This window comes from Mytilus edulis, chromosome 7 (assembly GCF_963676685.1).
Source record: "Mytilus edulis chromosome 7, xbMytEdul2.2, whole genome shotgun sequence".
In the NCBI taxonomy this organism is placed as follows: domain Eukaryota; kingdom Metazoa; phylum Mollusca; class Bivalvia; order Mytilida; family Mytilidae; genus Mytilus; species Mytilus edulis.
In genome coordinates this window covers 91499378-91521615 of record NC_092350.1, presented here as the reverse complement: position 1 = coordinate 91521615, position 22238 = coordinate 91499378, and the positions used below count along the sequence as shown (strand labels likewise).

General features: G+C 32.9%; 1 protein-coding gene across 3 annotated transcripts in view; it reads right to left on the bottom strand.

The window, feature by feature from the left end:
- LOC139482471 (AP-2 complex subunit alpha-2-like) overlaps positions 1–22238 on the bottom strand; it is a 171817-nt gene that overhangs the window by 146187 nt on the left and 3392 nt on the right. For all 3 annotated transcript variants that reach the window (XR_011654869.1, XR_011654870.1, XM_071266375.1), the window contains exons 2-11: positions 19370–19447; positions 12182–12250; positions 11395–11537; positions 10718–10911; positions 9872–10001; positions 8843–8944; positions 3107–3215; positions 2136–2358; positions 1771–1867; positions 1121–1258 (exon numbers count right to left, since the gene is read on the bottom strand). Coding sequence is in view for 1 of the 3 variants with exons in the window: in XM_071266375.1 (XP_071122476.1) it covers positions 1121–1258; positions 1771–1867; positions 2136–2358; positions 3107–3215; positions 8843–8944; positions 9872–10001; positions 10718–10911; positions 11395–11537; positions 12182–12250; positions 19370–19433 (1269 nt within the window). In the remaining 2 variants the exon portion in view is untranslated. The remainder of the gene's footprint in view (positions 1–1120; positions 1259–1770; positions 1868–2135; positions 2359–3106; positions 3216–8842; positions 8945–9871; positions 10002–10717; positions 10912–11394; positions 11538–12181; positions 12251–19369; positions 19448–22238) is intronic.

Genomic DNA, 22238 nt, shown 5'->3' with positions numbered 1-22238 from the left:
GTATCACCATCATTGATGGCGATCCGATGGATACATCTGTTGTAGGGTTGTCACTGACTCAGACGTACTTATGAATATAATTATTTTCTGTGACTGTATCTTACATTAATTTGTAGGATCCTTTACTATAGATAATTTAGCTGATCTGTAACAATAACATCTTCATGCCTTATATATCATGTACTGTAGTACGCCGCTAGATTAAAACTGACGTGGAAAGGTAACACATGCCCACCGAAAGCTCTTTTTTTGAGAGCCCAGGTGGTCGTGTGGTCTAGCCGGACGGCTGCAGTGCAGGCGATTTGGTGTCACGATATCACAGTAGCATGGGTTCGAATCCCGGCGAGGGAAGAACCAAAAATTTGCGAAAGCAAATTTACAGATCTAACATTGTTGGGTTGATGTTTAGACGAGTTGTATATATATATATATATATATATATCAGCATAAAGATGGCTATCTTCAGGACCTGAAACATGTATATATATATATATATATATCAGCATAAAGATGGCTACCTTCAGGACCTGAAACATGTATATATATATATCAGCATAAAGATGGCTACCTTCAGGACCTGAAACATGTATATATACATGTATAGCAGCATAAAGATGGCTACCTTCAGCACCTGAAACATGTTTATATATCAGGATAAAAAACATGATTAGGGTTTCACGATTCCATTCTATTTTGTTACAAAGAGATTTTTGAGAAAAACTTTTCACAGACTTATTTTTAGTTGTAACTACTAATTCAATCAAAATATATCTAATTGACCAAACCCATATAAAATAATTTGTAAGAGGGTTGTAATGGAGGAACCTTCATGACCAATAACTGTAAAAATTCTGCCCAAATGATATTAACGGTAAATTTTGGTACATGACGATAAAATGTACACTTTCTTTTAGATGATAAAAAAACAACTGATTTTGACGAATCAAGCTGAATTTTTTCCAAAAATAACTGTAACAATAACTATATGAGACATCTAATGAATCACAATAAGGATCTTTTGATGAACTACTTTAAAATTCTAAACAATTTGATGCTAACTGTAGCCAAACATGACCCTTTGACACCTGACGGTTATAACAGATAACTAAACTATATATACCATTTCTTCTCTTATGGAGTAATCAGCTGATTCCAAATATTCCAACATTTCTCCGACGATTTCTTCAGCGTTTGTTCTATCACACATAGCATACAGAAGATCTACAGCTCTTTGTCGTACACTCACATCTCGTTCAGTCTGAAAAATATACATGTAATACATTAAAAGGTTACATTTGATTTAACCAAGTTTATGCTTTTCTTGACAATGAAGTAATATACGCAAATCATTTTGTAAATTGAATATCTGAGTATATAATAGTGATAATATTATTTGTCTATTGACTGGTAAAATGCTTTTTAAAGCAGGAGAACAACTGAGAACTGAACTGTAGAACAATGGTGGAACCAAGGTTATTGTGAGATAATGTATAAAAAAATCTGCATTGAGATTGGAAGCAGGAAATTCTCATTATAATTACATGTGGAGAAAAATTTGCTATTGATATTAAAGTATTTAATATCTCGTTTTCCCCTCCCCATAATACTGATCAAAACTGGTTTCCATAAAGTATTAACAAATCTGTACCATAAAAAAGATATAGAAATAGAAATTCTTTAAAAATCCAATGAAAGTCCTTATTTTGAAAGAGAGATATTTTTTTTGTAATATTTGGATTACTTCCCTTTATACATGTACACAGTCCATACCTTCAATGAAGTAATAACTGTTTCTTGATGTTTTTTGACTGCTTCATGAGAGAATTCTGATGTGGCTAATAAACACATACTCTCTAATGCAAGATATCTGAAATTATAAAATATGGCAATTAATGAATACTCTTTGAATCACAGATATCCTCCTTACCCTAACACTAACTGAAATTATAACAAAAATTATAACCAATTATAAGAATGCATGTATTGCTGTTGCTTAGCATACCCTCATTAGTAATTAAAAGTATTGGTACACAGCAAATAGATGTCTGGCAAATATGAAAAAGGCCCAAATGTAACAACCCATCTCTAGATTTGTCCGAATTGATTGTAAACAAGCTCTGATTAGAGTTACCTACCTTAGATTAGTTTCTCTGTGTTGTAAGAATTGTCCTAATTGATTACAAGCTCTGACTAGAAGATTTGGATCGCTGTCCATGTGTATGATTAGATTTATGGCCTCAAACAAAACAGCATTTTTAGAATTGGAATGCTGAACTTTCTTTGACTTTGGGGGCTCCTGAGCCTTGTTGAGTATTGTTTCCAGGCATTCTGTTAGTCTTGTGCGAACAGCAGGATCCTCTGAAATACACACATTTAAAATATAAACAAGTAAGTTCTATCCATGAAGTATCATAATATCATGTCATTTTTCAATTTCAATAATTAAAAAGTAATATATATGTAAAATGACTTCCAATCTGGACCTTGGTCATTCATTTTACTGAAAAGCCCTACTATAAATATTTTTGGTATTAAGACATACAAATGTGCAAATTGTATGCTCCTCCTGATTTTTATGTTTTTCTAAAATTCATTTTCATGTTAGCAACTATAGGTCATGACTTTATGGCCTATAACAATGACTTATACCCAAAATGTATAGTAAGCAGCTTGGAACAGACAGGGTTAAAATGTTTGTGAGTACTCAATGGGCTTTGCTCATTGTAAAAGGCCATATGATGACCTATAGTGATTATTTCTGTGTCATTTGGTGTCTTGGGGGGAGAGTTGTCTAATTGGCAATCATACCACATCTTCTTTTTTATATTGTAAGTACTCACCCTCGCACTTATCATGGAAATTGATGTATTGGCACAATATGATTGTTTACTGAAAATCTTTACCTGAGGTGTGGGTAGAGGCAGGACCTTTTACGTGATGTCGGGATTGGGTGTTTTTAAGCTCTGGATTTCCAGATTGATCATTTCAGAATATGGGAATTCTTTTTTCTTTTCGGGATGTCGGGATATAAATTTCTTTAAATTCGGGACCTCAGGATTTCATTTTTTTAATCCCAGAATTTTGGGATCAGGACCTCTCCTCTTACCTGGTGGTGGATAATTCTGAAGAAGTCGAAGAAGTTTAACAGATAACCATGGAGCTGGTACGAAATAGTATGTGTAGTCTTGTAAATCTGTGTACGATGACGTCACAATCTGAAAAATACAAAACAGTATGTGTAGTCTTGTAAATCTGTGTACGATGATGTCACAATCTGAAAAATACAAAACAGTATGTGTAGTCTTGTAAATCTGTGTACGATGACGTCACAATCTGAAAAATACAAAACAGTATGTGTAGTCTTGTAAATCTGTGTACGATGACGTCACAATCTGAAAAATACAAAACAGTATGTGTAGTCTTGTAAATCTGTGTACGATGACGTCACAATCTGAAAAATACAAAACAGTATGTGTAGTCTTGTAAATCTGTGTACGATGACGTCACAATCTGAAAAATACAAAACAGTATGTGTAGTCTTGTAAATCTGTGTACGATGACGTCACAATCTGAAAAATACAAAACAGTATGTGTAGTCTTGTAAATCTGTGTACGATGATGTCACAATCTGAAAAATACAAAACAGTATGTGTAGTCTTGTAAATCTGTGTACGATGACGTCACAATCTGAAAAATACAAAACAGTATGTGTAGTCTTGTAAATCTGTGTACGATGACGTCACAATCTGAAAAATACAAAACAGTATGTGTAGTCTTGTAAATCTGTGTACGATGAAGTCACAATCTGAAAATACAAAACAGTATGTGTAGTCTTGTAAATCTGTGTACGATGAAGTCACAATCTGAAAATACAAAACAGTATGAGTAGTCTTGTAAATCTGTGTACGATGACGTCACAATCTGAAAATACAAAATAGTATGTGTAGTCTTGTAAATCTGTGTACGATGATGTCACAATCTGAAAATACAAAACAGTATGTGTAGTCTTGTAAATCTGTGTACGATGATGTCACAATCTGAACAATACAAAACAGTATGTGTAGTCTTGTAAATCTGTGTACGATGACGTCACAATCTGAACAATACAAAACAGTATGTGTAGTCTTGTAAATCTGTGTACGATGACGTCACAATCTGAACAATACAAAACAGTATGTGTAGTCTTGTAAATCTGTGTACGATGACGTCACAATCTGAAAAATACAAAACAGTATGTGTAGTCTTGTTAATCTGTGTACGATGACGTCACAATCTGAAAAATACAAAACAGTATGTGTAGTCTTGTAAATCTGTGTACGATGATGTCACAATCTGAAAAATACAAAATAGTATGTGTAGTCTTGTAAATCTGTGTACGATGACATCACAATCTGAAAATACAAAACAGTATGTGTAGTCTTGTAAATCTGTGTACGATGACGTCACAATCTGAAAAATACAAAATAGTATGTGTAGTCTTGTAAATCTGTGTACGATGACGTCACAATCTGAAAAATACAAAACAGTATGTGTAGTCTTGTAAATCTGTGTACGATGATGTCACAATCTGAAAAATACAAAATAGTATGTGTAGTCTTGTAAATCTGTGTACGATGACGTCACAATCTGAAAAATACAAAACAGTATGTGTAGTCTTGTAAATCTGTGTACGATGATGTCACAATCTGAAAATACAAAATAGTATGTGTAGTCTTGTAAATCTGTGTACGATGACGTCACAATCTGAAAAATACAAAATAGTATGTGTAGTCTTGTAAATCTGTGTACGATGATGTCACAATCTGAAAATACAAAATAGTATGTGTAGTCTTGTAAATCTGTGTACGATGACGTCACAATCTGAAAAATACAAAACAGTATGTGTAGTCTTGTAAATCTGTGTAGGATGATGTCACAATCTGAAAAATACAAAATAGTATGTGTAGTCTTGTAAATCTGTGTACGATGACGTCACAATCTGAAAATACAAAACAGTATGTGTAGTCTTGTAAATCTGTGTACGATGACGTCACAATCTGAAAAATACAAAACAGTATGTGTAGTCTTGTAAATCTGTGTACGATGACGTCACAATCTGAAAAATACAAAATAGTATGTGTAGTCTTGTAAATCTGTGTACGATGACGTCACAATCTGAAAATACAAAACAGTATGTGTAGTCTTGTAAATCTGTGTACGATGACGTCACAATCTGACAAATACAAAACAGTATGTGTAGTCTTGTAAATCTGTGTACGATGACGTCACAATCTGAAAATACAAAACAGTATGTGTAGTCTTGTAAATCTGTGTACGATGACGTCACAATCTGAACAATACAAAACAGTATGTGTAGTCTTGTAAATCTGTGTACGATGATGTCACAATCTGAAAATACAAAACAGTATGTGTAGTCTTGTAAATCTGTGTACGATGACGTCACAATCTGAAAAATACAAAACAGTATGTGTAGTCTTGTAAATCTGTGTACGATGACGTCACAATCTGAAAATACAAAACAGTATGTGTAGTCTTGTAAATCTGTGTACGATGACGTCACAATCTGAAAAATACAAAATAGTATGTGTAGTCTTGTAAATCTGTGTACGATGACGTCACAATCTGAAAAATACAAAACAGTATGTGTAGTCTTGTAAATCTGTGTACGATGACGTCACAATCTGAAAAATACAAAACAGTATGTGTAGTCTTGTAAATCTGTGTACGATGACGTCACAATCTGAAAAATACAAAACAGTATGTGTAGTCTTGTAAATCTGTGTACGATGACGTCACAATCTGAAAAATACAAAACAGTATGTGTAGTCTTGTAAATCTGTGTACGATGATGTCACAATCTGAAAATACAAAATAGTATGTGTAGTCTTGTAAATCTGTTTACGATGACGTCACAATCTGAAAATACAAAACAGTATGTGTAGTCTTGTAAATCTGTGTACGATGACGTCACAATCTGAAAAATACAAAACAGTATGTGTAGTCTTGTAAATCTGTGTACGATGACGTCACAATCTGAAAAATACAAAATAGTATGTGTAGTCTTGTAAATCTGTGTACGATGACGTCACAATCTGAAAAATACAAAACAGTATGTGTAGTCTTGTAAATCTGTGTACGATGACGTCACAATCTGAAAAATACAAAATAGTATGTGTAGTCTTGTAAATCTGTGTACGATGATGTCACAATCTGAACAATACAAAACAGTATGTGTAGTCTTGTAAATCTGTGTACGATGACGTCATAATCTGAAAAATACAAAACAGTATGTGTAGTCTTGTAAATCTGTGTACGATGATGTCACAATCTGAAAATACAAAATAGTATGTGTAGTCTTGTAAATCTGTGTACGATGATGTCACAATCTGAAAATACAAAACAGTATGTGTAGTCTTGTAAATCTGTGTACGATGACGTCACAATCTGAAAAATACAAAACAGTATGTGTAGTCTTGTAAATCTGTGTACGATGACGTCACAATCTGAAAATACAAAACAGTATGTGTAGTCTTGTAAATCTGTGTACGATGAGGTCACAATCTGAAAATACAAAACAGTATGTGTAGTCTTGTAAATCTGTGTACGATGACGTCACAATCTGAAAATACAAAACAGTATGTGTAGTCTTGTAAATCTGTGTACGATGACGTCACAATCTGAAAATACAAAACAGTATGTGTAGTCTTGTAAATCTGTGTACGATGACGTCACAATCTGAAAAATACAAAATAGTATGTGTAGTCTTGTAAATCTGTGTACGATGACGTCACAATCTGAAAAATACAAAACAGTATGTGTAGTCTTGTAAATCTGTGTACGATGACGTCACAATCTGAAAATACAAAACAGTATGTGTAGTCTTGTAAATCTGTTTACGATGAGGTCACAATCTGAAAATACAAAACAGTATGTGTAGTCTTGTAAATCTGTGTACGATGACGTCACAATCTGAAAATACAAAACAGTATGTGTAGTCTTGTAAATCTGTGTACGATGACGTCACAATCTGAAAATACAAAACAGTATGTGTAGTCTTGTAAATCTGTGTACGATGACGTCACAATCTGAAAAATACAAAATAGTATGTGTAGTCTTGTAAATCTGTGTACGATGACGTCACAATCTGAAAAATACAAAACAGTATGTGTAGTCTTGTAAATCTGTGTACGATGATGTCACAATCTGAAAAATACAAAACAGTATGTGTAGTCTTGTAAATCTGTGTACGATGACGTCACAATCTGAAAAATACAAAACAGTATGTGTAGTCTTGTAAATCTGTGTACGATGACGTCACAATCTGAAAAATACAAAACAGTATGTGTAGTCTTGTAAATCTGTGTACGATGATGTCACAATCTGAAAATACAAAACAGTATGAGTAGTCTTGTAAATCTGTGTACGATGACGTCACAATCTGAAAAATACAAAACAGTATGTGTAGTCTTGTAAATCTGTGTACGATGACGTCACAATCTGAAAAATACAAAACAGTATGTGTAGTCTTGTAAATCTGTGTACGATGATGTCACAATCTGAAAAATACAAAACAGTATGTGTAGTCTTGTAAATCTGTGTACGATGACGTCACAATCTGAAAATACAAAACAGTATGTGTAGTCTTGTAAATCTGTGTACGATGACGTCACAATCTGAAAATACAAAACAGTATGAGTAGTCTTGTAAATCTGTGTACGATGATGTCACAATCTGAAAATACAAAATAGTAAGTGTAGTCTTGTAAATCTGTGTACGATGATGTCACAATCTGAAAATAAAAAATAGTATGTGTAGTCGTGTAAATCTGTGTACGATGACGTCACAATCTGAAAAATACAAAACAGTATGTGTAGTCTTGTAAATCTGTGTACGATGATGTCACAATCTGAAAAATACAAAACAGTATGTGTAGTCTTGTAAATCTGTGTACGATGATGTCACAATCTGAAAATAAAAAATAGTATGTGTAGTCGTGTAAATCTGTGTACGATGACGTCACAATCTGAAAATACAAAACAGTATGAGTAGGCGTGTAATTTCAAATTAAAGTCTTTTAATCCTTGTAAATCTATGTCCAATTTTAATAAAATTTTATGAAGAATTTGTAACTCCTTTCTCACATAAAATTTCACTCCTTTCTTGCATGAAATTTCATTTTGTAACTGTTAGAAAATGTCTAACAAAACTCCTGTAATTCCAAATCCTGAGTGATCTTTTGCTGTATTTTTATTGAGAAATCCTTTTCCAATCATGTGAATCAAATAGTTTGTTTTACCTTGATGTACCTTGTAGTACCTTGTAGTACGCACCCCTGTGTGATAGGTTCAATCTAGGAGAATAAATCTGTGGACTACAAAAGCCTTTATTCGGTATGTACATTTTTACCGTGCCCCGGTTGTTATTGTTACATCTTACAAAGTCTTCCACATTATTTTTGCAAAGGATTCTGCTCAATCCAGTGCTAGGAGCGGTCCTCAACTTACATTGAGGTGAGAATGAGTTTTTTTTGCTCTGTGTTGAAGACCTCACTGAGACTTTGAATTGAATAACAGCAATACAATCCCTGTTCCTTTACTTTTTGTCCACCAGCCCACAGTGGGAGTGGTCACTAGGAGGGCTACATTTCTAGCTTGTCCACCCTATAGGAGTGGGCATTTAATTCTTTTTGTTGAATCAAAAGACTTGCAGGTAAATTGAAAAATGCAAATAAGCATTTAATATCAAAATTTTCACAGAAAAAAAGTGGGCACAGGTGGGTTGTCCACTGTCAGCAGGTGGAAAAATCAAAATCAAAAAGGGTTATTGTGTATATCTTTCTTACTCTGCTAAGTCTTGATACTGCTAATGAGACACATCCTTTATATTCCTCAGGACTTCTCTTCACTAAAGCTTCTATAAAACTGGCAGCCGATGTAACAACTCCCTGAAATATAGAATATAAGATCATACAATCAAAATATGTGCTTCTCAGGCCAAATAAAAAAAGAAATACTTCTGAAGCAAGATAAATGGGGACTGTGTCTATGGGACACAGACAATCCCCCTGCTAGCATATATAATGTCATCAATGGACATATCTTAAGAACTGTAAAATGACGCTACCTAAATTTGTACTTGATCTGTGTTTTGTGGTGATAAGCATTGTGTATAATATTTAGTTGAGGCAAACTAAAGTTAAGAGAACGGACACCGATTTTGGGACGTATGTACGTAGGTACAGACAGACAAGGATAAAACTTAATGTCCCCTCTGCTACGGCAGGGGCATAGAAAAGAAGCTATGGTCTATATGTCAACTTGGTAGCAAAAAGCAACTGGAAAGTCATGATAAAGGAGTCTATAATACATTAGTCTCTTACACGTTAATATGTCAAAGTCTTAATTGAACCACATCTAGAAAAGTGGTGAATAAATTCAGCAGGGACTTTCAAAAATCTGTCTGTTCTAAAATAATAAAAACCCTTTCGACTATGTTCTAAAAAAATGTTAATAACAAAGTAAACATTGATTGTTGTCTGCTTTATGGTCAGGTTGTTGTCGCTTTGACACATTTCCCATTTCCTTTCTCAATTTTATTGATGTCTATATGTGCTACATCTTATCGTCTAGGCTTGGTTAAAACATATGGAGGTGCTCATTAAAAAGATATATGACTTGAGATGACCATTCTGATATATTGATAAGATCAGGTGACGTACATATGGAGGTGCTCATAAAGAGGGAAGATTATAGCTGTAATACTTAAGTAACAATTATGGAGGTGCTCCTCAAGAGGGAAGATTATAGTTGTTAGACTTAAATAACATATTGAGGTGCTCCTAAAGAGGGAAGATTATAGCTGTGAGACTTACCATGTGTTGATCATTAAGAAGATGTATGACTCGAGATGACCATTCTGTTATATTAATAAGATCAGGTGACGTACGTAACAAACGTAACAACGTCAATGCAGCACTCTGTTTCACAGCATCTATCGTATCTCTGAAGGTATAAAATACATGGTTGATTTGAATCTTTCTCAAATAGTTGTTCCCTTTTAATGATGATCAAAATACAAATTTAATTGTTTAAAGCTACTTATTCATTGAAATTAAATTACCACTATCAATATTTATGGTATTATATTATACTATCATCCAAATAATCAATCAGACTCGATTAACTTAAAGCAGAAGTAGATAAAGCTCCTTCAGTCCATCATTTCCAGTTTGGCAAATAACAACAAAACTGACATGGACAGCTTATGCAGTTGTAAATGACCAAACCCACAGTGTATCAAGTGTTATTTTAGTGGTTGATTTCACAGTGTATCAAGTGTTATTTTCAGTGGTTGCTTTCTGGTACATTTTTGTTATTATTTGTTGTATATAATGCTGTTAGTTTTCTATATGAATTGTTTTCCCCTTTTGTTTTTATTTTTTGTGATTATTTAGATCTTTGTCTTGTTCATGTTGTTGGTCTATGGATAGTTTTTTCATTGAAAATCATATGATCACATCTCAGTATTTTTATACATGTAAACAAGTCATGTTTACTTTTTACACATTGTGACTTGGATGGAGAGTTGTCGCATTAGCCACATTCCACATCTTCTAGATAACCCTGTTTAATAACTAGGTCAGATTATAGTCTGTGTTACATACTCCAAATTTCCATTCTAAATTTAACTGTTTGTAACATACAATAGATTTACCTACCCTGAGACTAATAGTTTTGGTATTTCTGTACCTAGAGCTTCAGCCATTTCTCTACTACCAATGTTAGCCACACATTGTAGGGCCAAGGTAACATGGATAGGATTACGACTAGATAAATCATTCTTTATGGCCTGGATGACTAATTTCATCAAGTCATTATGAGCACTAATCATCACTGATATAAATAAATATCCCTAAATAAAAGATACAATAAGAAAATCATTACACTGTGTTATTTTCAGGAAGATATTCAATTGAGATTAGACCTCTAATAATTAGCAAGTAATTACTGTGGTTCGTTAAATTATTCATATTAAGATACAGATTTTCATTATACATGTTATACATGAACTACAACTTTAAAAGTTCAATGAATAATACAAATTTTTTATCATGTCTATAGGCTTTTTATACACACTTAGACAAAACCATGAAACCAAATATCAGCAAATATACTTTTTTCCTGTATCCACTTAAGTTGGAAATAAAAAGTATCCAAACTTTTGAACTTTTAAGCAATATCAATAGTCTTTATTTGTAGTGCAAATGTCCTGCAAACTGTTTTTTATAGGGGAACTTTAGGTGTTGACCATGTTCATGATGTTTACATGTGACAATAAACGTTGATAAATCAGAGTATTTGTGAAAAAACTTCAATCACCATTTATTTAACTTACGATTTGTTTTTCTGTATATTTATTAGAACTAAGGAGGTTCACTGCTTCCATCTGACCAAAGTCAATATCATGTCCAAGTAAGAATATAAACAACAGTTTACACACATACTTTTTCTTCTGGTAACCATCTAATGTTTTATCTCCTGTTAAAATATAAACACTTTATCATTAAACATCACTCTTTACTGTTAAAATATAAACACTCTATCATTAAACATCACTCTTTACTGTTAAAATATAAACACGTTATCATTAAACATCACTCTTTACTGTTAAAATATAAACACTTTATCATTAAACATCACTCTTTACTGTTAAAATATAAACACTTTATCATTAAACATCACTCTTTACTGTTAAAATATAAACACTTTATCATTAAACATCACACTTTACTGTTACAATATAAACACGTTATCATTAAACATCATTCTCTCCTGCTTATAAATATGAACACTTGATAAAACAATAGTTCTCGCCTATTAAAATATAAACACTTTAGCATCCATCCTCATTCTCTCCTGTTAAAATATAAACACTTTATCATCCCGCCTCATTCTCTCCTGCTAAAATATAAACACTTTATCATTTAAAATTATTCCCTCCTGTTAAGATATATATACACTTTATCATTTAAAATTATTCCCTCCTGTTAAGATATATACACTTTATTATCAAACCTCATTCCCTCCTGTTTAGATATATACACTTTATTATCAAACCTCATTCTCTTCTGTTTAGATATTAACACTTTATTATCAAACCTCATTCTCTTCTGTTTTCTTACCTTTGAACTTTGACCTAATATTTGCCAATTCTTTGTTGATTCTTTTTATTTCTGCTTCTTTACTCTTACCTAAAAATAGGATTTCAAAATAATCAGTGAACTAAAAATAGCCTCTACTACTTAACAAAACTAATCAAAATTGTAGGCATGTTCAATGTCCAGAGCACTCACTACAGAATCAAAGGGAGAATTTACTTCTCTTTTTCACAACTGATCATTTCTGATAGGGAGAAGTCATTGCATGATCACGTCATTCTCGTAATTAATCCTGGTCATTTCTGACAGGGAGAAGTGATTGCATGATCACATCATTCTCGTAATTAATCGAGCAGCAGAATATGTCAACTTAATCATTTTGGTTAGATTTACTAGAGGTACAAAACCAAAATTTAAAACAGGAAGTTTTAAATGAAATGAAATCTTAACAGTTACCGGTAACGGAAATGAACAAAAAACGTAATTGTAAATTTTTTAAATTAAAAAAAAATCAGGGCGGAACGATTTCAGAGGGGCAGGCGGGAATGAAAATCTATCAATTAATTTTAATTAGCCTAATCATGGATAAATTTCGATACTTGTAATCATAAGTTGGTGATTTAAACTACTTGGTGAAAATGTAATATTGAATGATCATTTGATACAGTGAGAGTGATTGTTTTGAACATCTACAAATGATCTAGGTGACTAGATTACGCTTTTGATGATCATTTGATACGGTGAGAGTGATTGTTTTGAACATCTACAAATGATCTAGGTGACTAGATTACGCTTTTGATGATCATTTGATACGGTGAGAGTGATTGTTTTGAACATCTACAAATGATCTAGGTGACTAGATTACGCTTTTAATGATCGGGATAAACCATGTGACTTATTTGGCCCTGTCATGAGCCTAAATGTACATTGAACATGTTTCAAAACAATCCAAGATGAGGTGTAGTTTGGACATGAAATGACTGATATCTTATTTTACCTTTAAATAAAATTAATGCTTAAAATAAATTACTTGTTTTTATTCAATAAAACCTTATTTATTCACAGCACTTGTATTAGTAACGACTGACTGATGGATTTTCTCAATGATCTTTTGGTAATTACTGTTATCATTGTAACAAAAACAATTCTTCTAAATATAGCCAATAACCAATCAAGATCAGACCATTAAAACAGACAACCAAGAACTGAAAACATCAATACAATCAATTTACAATGGTATTTCTGGGATGCTGTTTTGTTAGTGATCAGTGAAATCTATAATAACAACAATAATATTAAACTATAACATAAAACACATTTTCTTTCAGAAAGTTGTGAATTCTACTTTAGATCATGTAAAATCAGACCTTGAGGGGAATTATGTACAGTTTGAATGTTGCATTTTATTGAGCTATACAATAGGCTATTTGTCAATTCCCGTATTTGACCCTGTAATTAAAGATCCCTCTTTCAGTTGTCTCCCTTATGAGGGACATTAATTTTCATTTATAATGAAGAGCCAGTGGCGGATGCAGGAATTTTCGAAAGGGGGGGTGCTAGCCCAGGGCAAAGGGGGGGGGGGGGGGGGGGGGGGTGCAGGGGGTGCAAAACATATGTCCCGATTCAAATGCATTGATCGGCCAAAATAAAACCCCCGGAACCCCCCCTCTGGATCCGCCACTGAGAGCTAGCAGAACGAGCAAATTTACCTGTGCGTAATGTGAGTAACATTTAAGGCTTTCAAATCTTTTAATTACATTAATTTGTAATCTAAATACTTTTGACATCAGAAATTATTTTTTATGAACCGTCGATACATCACTTTCAATTTATCCTAATTTTGTCCGGTATGGAACCAGTCTACGATTGACAAAGGGAAATAATTTGTTTAAAAAGTGTGTAATAACAGAATCAAATCGGTAATTGGCAAATGGACTATTGAATGTTAGAATGCAATGCAATTGAACATGTACTGCAAATACTGTTCAAATGACACATGTCACATGTGTAATCATAAAGACTACCACATGTACCACATGTGTGAATTTATCTTATCACAAAGGCTGTCAATATGCATGATCATTTAGGCTTTTCATCACAGCCTGCATACAGAGTATATATCATATTCCAGGACTTGTATTTCATCAGAGCCTGCATACAGAGTATATATCATATTCCAGGACTTGTATTTCAGCAGAGCCTGCATACAGAGTATATATCATACTCCAGGACTTGTATTTCATCAGAGCCTGCATACAGAGTATATATCATATTCCAGGACTTGTATTTCATCAGAGCCTGCATACAGAGTATATATCATATTCCAGGACTTGTATTTCATCAGAGCCTGCATACAGAGTATATATCATATTCCAGGACTTGTATTTCATCAGAGCCTGCATACAGAGTATATATCTTATTCCAGGACTTGTATTTCATCAGAGCCTGCATACAGAGTATATATCATATTCCAGGACTTGTATTTCATCAGAGCCTGCATACAGAGTATATATCATATTCCAGGAGTTGTATTTCATCAGAGCCTGCATACAGAGTATATATCATATTCCAGGACTTGTATTTCATCAGAGCCTGCATACAGAGTATATATCATATTCCAGGATTTCATCAGAGCCTGCATACAGAGTATGTATCATATTCCAGGACTTGTATTTCATCAGAGCCTGCATACAGAGTATATATCATATTCCAGGACTTGTATTTCATCAGAGCCTGCATACAGAGTATATATCATATTCCAGGACTTGTATTTCATCAGAGCCTGCATACAGAGTATATATCATATTCCAGGAGTTGTATTTCATCAGAGCCTGCATACAGAGTATATATCATATTCCAGGACTTGTATTTCATCAGAGCCTGCATACAGAGTATATATCATATTCCAGGATTTCATCAGAGCCTGCATACAGAGTATGTATCATATTCCAGGACTTGTATTTCATCAGAGCCTGCATACAGAGTATATATCATATTCCAGGACTTGTATTTCATCAGAGCCTGCATACAGAGTATATATCATATTCCAGGACTTGTATTTCATCAGAGCCTGCATACAGAGTATATATCATATTCCAGGAGTTGTATTTCCCATCACAGGGGTTTATCTGGGTATTTTGGGAAAAAGGACCCTGGCCAGTTTTGGGAATTTTTTAGCGCAGTTTTCAATGAAATTGGGAAAAACAACCAATATACCAGATGTTAGTTTTAGTGTGTTTAGTTCATTAAATTTGTTTTTAAATATAACAACATGGCATTAAAGTTTATTTGAGTATCAAAATAATGAGCTCTTACTTTTTAAAGGATTGTTATATAACTAAAATATTTTGAGTTCTGTATAAAATATATCCTGTTTCTATTTTCTTTTATATATATCTTTTACTTTTCAATTTTAGTGTTGCTATGATAGCTGTCACATGTTTGGTTCTTTTCATTTTTTATTAACTGTATTTGATTGACAAACCCGGAATTATATACTTGTCCGTTTCCGGATTTGATCTGGTTTTAGTATATATATTTTCCCACACTTCCTGTATCATTTGGGAATTTAACTACCAAAATTGGGAAAAATGTAGGGTTTTTGCCGTTGGGAATGGGTCTGAAAACCGGACCCTGTGGAATGCTAGAAAAATCCATGCATCATGATTTCCTTTAGTTTGAATATCCCTTTGGTATCTTTTGCCTCTCTGTCACATGTGTAATCATAAAAGGTTGTGACTTGTGTGAAAACAAAAATTGCCACATGTATGATGACAAAAGTTGCCATATCGGTAATCACAAAGGCTGCCAAAAGTGAGACCACAAAAGTTGCCACATGATTCACAGATTACACAACCAAGTCATTAAAATTGCTTATGCATATATACAAGTTAATAAAATACACTTGTACAAGTATCTTACAAATTTACTATCTAATATTTTCTTTTCAAGCTAAGTATGAGGAAAATGTGGATTTAGAATATTCATGATCATTTTTTGTCATCTGTCTGATCGCAATTTTGATTCCTTCAAATTGTGGATCAGAATTTTTTTTATAGGAAAAAACCATACTCCAAGCTCAAAGTTAAATCGTTATTTCCTTATACCGCAAGTTTTCAAATTAGATTTGTTTTACATAAAATTTGTTATTTTAAGGGCCTTTTATAGCTGACTGCTGTACATATGGGATTGCTCATTGTTGAAGGCCACATGGTGACTTATAGTTGTTAATGTCTGTGTCATTTGGTCTCTTGTGGATAGTTGTCTCATTGGCAATCATACCACATCTCCTTATTCTATAAATTAAATTATGTGCTTGGGGTTATTAATGTTTGAATCTTCCAATGAAATTTTCATTTTTTCTCAATTTATGAAAATAAATAAATTCACCATACAACATGTATTATACAGGAAGAGTTTCCTCCTTTACTTTGTCTTGTATTTGATTGTAACTTGATTACCAGAAATCAATACCCTGTGTACATACACTTTAGAGCATTGATCAAAGTGTTTAATGTTCATAATAAGAGACAGACACTCAAGGTCTGGGTATTGATTCCCTTAGCCCGCAATAAAATGTTTAAATTAGCTAAAATCAATAAAAAAAATAGATGTGTCAAATCAATACGAACGGCCCGTCTCAAAAAGTTGAAAAATCTGCAATTTCAATAACACATGTGGACACAAACATGATGGTGGTCTCACATATCAAAATTCAGAAAAAAAGTCTGTATATAATTAACATGATTAAGATTTTCAAAAATTTAACATAGTCCAAAGCCCGTAATTTCGGCAAAAATTAGCGGAGTGGAATGAAACTTTAACTTGACCTGTAACATATCTTGGTTAACTCACATGCCAAATATCATCCCAATATCAGAAAGCGTTTAGAAAAAAAGTTGGTATAACTGTGATTTTCAACAATTTAACCAAGTCCAAAGCCCGTAATTTTTGGCAAAAAAATGAAAAATAGCGGAGCAGAATGAACATAAACTTGATCTGTAACTCATCATGGTTAACTCACAAACCAAAAATCAGTCCAATATCTGAAGGCGTTTAGAAAAAAACTCTGTATAATGGTTTGTTGCGGAAAGACGGAATTACAGAATTTCAGAATTTCTGACAAGTGTAAAACTATATGGCACCAACAACTTCTTTGCGGGGCCATAATAAAAACTTTTTTATAAAAACGGTGACACTGATTATCAAAAAAATCCCTACGTTTAATGGTTATAATATGCATGGCAAACAGTGATCTGGAAGGATTTTTTCTCTATGGGCCCAGGGCACCTCAAAATTAAATTCAAGGGGCCATTTAAAAAAATAATGGGCCATGTTGTCAAATGAATGGGCCATTTGAATTGACTACAGTGAAAAAAGTAAAAAGTGTACATCTCGGCAAAGAGATGGTGGTACTTACCTTTATGATTTTAAATAATATTATAGATGTTGTGCCTGTGATTTTGTTATTTCAATTCAACAAAGAATGTAAAATAATTTCTTCCAAACCAGATAATATTTAAAATATCCTTTATTTACAATGTTTCTACTGCTACTGTTGTCTTGTTCATGTGCATGGTTTTTTTTTACATTAAATTTGGGTCTTCGTCGATACCATACTTATTCCCGACGTTCCGTATTAGAGGACATATTTGGCATTTCCTCTGCACTTCTTGTATTATTATTACTTCATCACGATGACAACAATAACAGTAGAGAGTATCATTAATTGATAAAACAAAACAACAATTCGCTGAAGGCATGTTTACAAAATGTCAAAACAAGCAAAAGACCAAAAAGTGACAAGGACAGTTAGTCGCCTTTTATGGAGACAAAAACTATATTCATAAAAAGGCTTTGGGATTTTTCAATCGAAATAGTAGCAAGCTGAACTAAGTTAAAAGATAATAATTAGAGACAAATCTCGTCTGTACTAGCCAAATTTTACTAATTTAAAGTTGTAAAAAATCATATCATGAATGATTGTTAATTATGTTTTTGGGGTAATCAGTTACACCCCATGGTTCTATTATTTCCATAGGAAAACACCCGAGACGTCCCAAAAATATATAGGTGCTCCTATCATTGGAGGAACATTACACAGTTGTGTACACACACATGGCGGCACGGAACACGATCGGAAATCCATTTGACGATATCTAAACGTATCGAAACGAAGTGAAAAATATCGTGTGCCACGTGGGCGCTTACATAAGTCACTCTATGCGCCATTTCTGGTCGATATGCGCTATAGGCGCAGGGCGCACGACCTTCCCGATCACTGGGCAAAAAATTAATTTATCAAGGAAATTCATGTCAGATGTTCCTAATCATATACATGATACATGTATATACATTTCATATTTGATAAAATTGAGGAATTTATAAATACAGATTTTTCAAAGGCTAAACTTTTCCAATGAGGTAACACACATACATTCAGGCGTCAAAAGGTGTTACAATGGAGTACAAAAGGTTTAAAGGCAATTTGTTCAGGTGAAAAAGGGTTAATTGTTATACATACATGCACATCTAGATCTTGTACATGCATTCTAAATTCATAGTACTAAATTCATTGTATCATATATCTATCTAAATTCTTCTGCTTAAAATGTTACAATTCACCAGCAATTGCATTTATTCACCGTACATCTGAATTCCTATGTCTCCTATGACCTTTTCCTGTTGCCTGTTCTATGGTCGGATTGTTGTCTCTTTGACACATTCCCCATTTCCATTCTCTATTTTATTTGTACATATTTAATCTACCCAAGGGCAATAACTACAGTTAATTTAGAAATTATTGCGAAAATGCGAAAGAGTTTACAATCACAATAATTTAAACTCACATTTTGATTTTAATTATAAGAATTAAACAGGATTTTTCTCAATATTTCAAAAATTAGATTCATATTTTAGTCTAAAAGGGAAAAAAAAAGCAATAATAAATTTATGCAATAATTTCTGAATTTATAGTTTAATAAAATGTTTTTTCTGTTCCTTAACATACTTAAAACTTTTGATAAATTGATCATTGTAGCCTGTAGGTGGGCAAAAAAAAAAGAAAAGTAATGAATGAATATAGAATATAAATAAATTTACAATTCAATTCATAATTCATAGCTGCATTATGGTTGTTTTGCCGAAACATCTCTGAAATACAATGAAGAAGGGATTTCACAGACTGTAATAGAGTAAATTACTGATACTTACAATTCCTAATGTCTGATATAAAAACAGCCAATCCTCGCATGCCATCTCCTTTCACAGCCGGCATGATGACCTCTTAACCTACATAACATAAACATTTTATATTTGATATATAACTATACATTTGTACATGTAGCAGTCTATCTTTTGCCTGTGCCAGAGTTACTTCCCTATATATTATCTCCCTTGGCCAGATTATATTTACTATGAGGAAATAATACAAGTTTGCAATATCTTGGTCAAAGTATTGTTACCTCCCTTGGCCGGATTATAGGTACTACTGGTGAAAATATTGCACTAAAGCTTTCTGTTGTACATTGTGTACGTCAGGAGATTTGTAACAGTATGTAAATAAAGTTTTATGGAGTAAACTTAATATGAATTGAATGACCATGATGACGTACATGTACGAGTTATGAATTTATATCTACATTATTATATATTGCAATTTCTGTCCTGTTTGTTTTGACAATTTCAATATTTTTTATATGCATGGAATCTGACATTCCTTGACCACAGTCAGTACTATCCTTAAAGCCATCACACGTCAGAGCAATCTTGGATTATATCAAGGCTTCCAAAACGGTCATATATTCCGGTCATTTGTATAATGTCCGGTAAAAGACCGGCTGGGAAAAGCATGAAACGGTCATCTACTTTTTAGTTTCAAAGGCTTTTTCGGTCATTTTAACATATAAATTCACGATCTTTTTGACCCAACGTTTTGCCTTTAACAGCCATACATTTCCGGTGATAAAAGTGACATGGCATGATGATTAATTACTATCAAAACAACCACTACTTCAATACTTTCTAATTTTAATCAAGGCTAATTAGTTGTTGGACAGCTGAAAACTACCTGTTCAGGTGACAGGTAAACTATTTTCAGTACCGGACATCGTATAAATTAATCGGTCCATTCTCAATTATTTTCGTACATTTCAGCAGCTTGTTTCTAATTGATTTAAAATATATAATAAATACATTTATAAACATGATTTGATAAATCATTTAAAAAGGTTTTAAAAGAAAAATCGTCAGAACTACGTTGTATGAACAAGAACACGTGTGCGCATGTGCACAGGTGGGAAATTCAATTATGCATCCTACATATCTCAAAAATGCTAAAACTATCATTAATACCTGTATCTAACGTTCATTTCAAGTATTTTGTTGAAGAAATAACGTGGAAAGAGCTTCTTCGCTCAGTAGTTCTATGTTACGTACACGGATTTTACGTATCCGTTTATGGTCCATGTTTTACCATTGTCAAGTCAACATCCGGTTTTGAAAAATGTGACTTTAAAAACGAAAATAAAGTTCTAGACAACTTCATTTTGCACAAATAAATAGTCTAATGCAGATATGAGCACGCTGATGTGCACACTTTGAATGATGCAATGCCAATTTTAACAGTTTATGTCAGAACATCAAATTCATATCAAAGTAAAGTTTAATATCGATTTTAATTTAATGTCAATCATATGGATGGCCATCTGATTACCATAATTGCCTTTTGTGACTTTGTCTTAGGGATTAAAATTCGGATCAGATATAAAATGTCCGGCTGGCTCAGAAAAATTTTGGAAGCCCTGGATTATATATATATAATTAGTTGTTTTTTTCTGTTTGAACAGTTGACCTACACATCCACAGTACACATGTGTATAACAGTTATATATATCTGTCCCAAGTTTTCAAAATGTTACAAGCCAAAATTGCATGGAATTGGTTTGTCAAAATTTATCTTTTACAGGCAATGTGATCAGGGTGATGGAAAATTCATTTTAACCAATACAGATCTAGACAATTCCCATAACTCCTCCCCTTTAATTCTATATTTTTGTCTGGTTTACATGTAAAAACCAGATGCTCCGCAGGGCGTAGCTTTATACGACCGCAGAGGTTGAACCCTGAACGGTTGGGGCAAGTATGGACACAACATTCAAGCTGGATTCAGCTCTAAATTTGGATTGTGATTAAATAGTTGACACAGCATAGGTTTCTGACACAGAATGAATGTGTTCTTATGAACTTAAATCTTTTGTTTTCTCTTAGAGCAATTCACTATGCTGTTGAATATTAATCCTCTCAAAAAAATGTTTGAAGAAATTTTCTTTTTTATTTATGAAATTTCAAATGAGAAAAATTGAACCCAATTTTTTTAATCACATCCCCCTTTCCCTTATTCCAAAACTAATCTCAATTAAAATTTCTAATGGAGTTTGCAACAATAACTACTCATTTAAATACATCATAAAATATTAAGATGTAAAAAAACTGCTTGTTATCACTGAATGGTAAAGATTATTTTAATTTATCAGTTGGTAGTAAAAAGTGAATATACATTGTATATTGTATATAACAAAGATTCAAGTTGATTCTGGACAAAGAAAGATAACTCCAATTAAAAAAAAATCTTGCTATTGCACAATATTTTGCAATTAGATATTTCTTGCTTACTATTCTGGACAAAGAAAGATAACTCTAATTAAAAAAAAATTTGCTATTTCACAATATTGTGCAATTAGATATTTCTTGCCATTGCGCAATACTGTGCAATTGAAAAGACTTGCTATTGCACAATACTTAATATAATAATTTTAGATCCTGATTGGGACCAACTTGAAAACTGGGCCCATAATAAAAAATCAAAGTACATTTTTGGATTCAGCATATCAAAGAACCCCAAGATTTCAATTTTTGTTAAAATCAGACTAAGTTTAATTTTGGACCCTTTGGACTTTAGTGTAGACCAATTTGAAAACAGGACCAAAAATGAAGAATCTACATACACAGTTAGATTTGGTATATCAAAGAACCCCATTTATTCAATTTTTGATGAAATCAAACAAAGTTTAATTTTGGACCC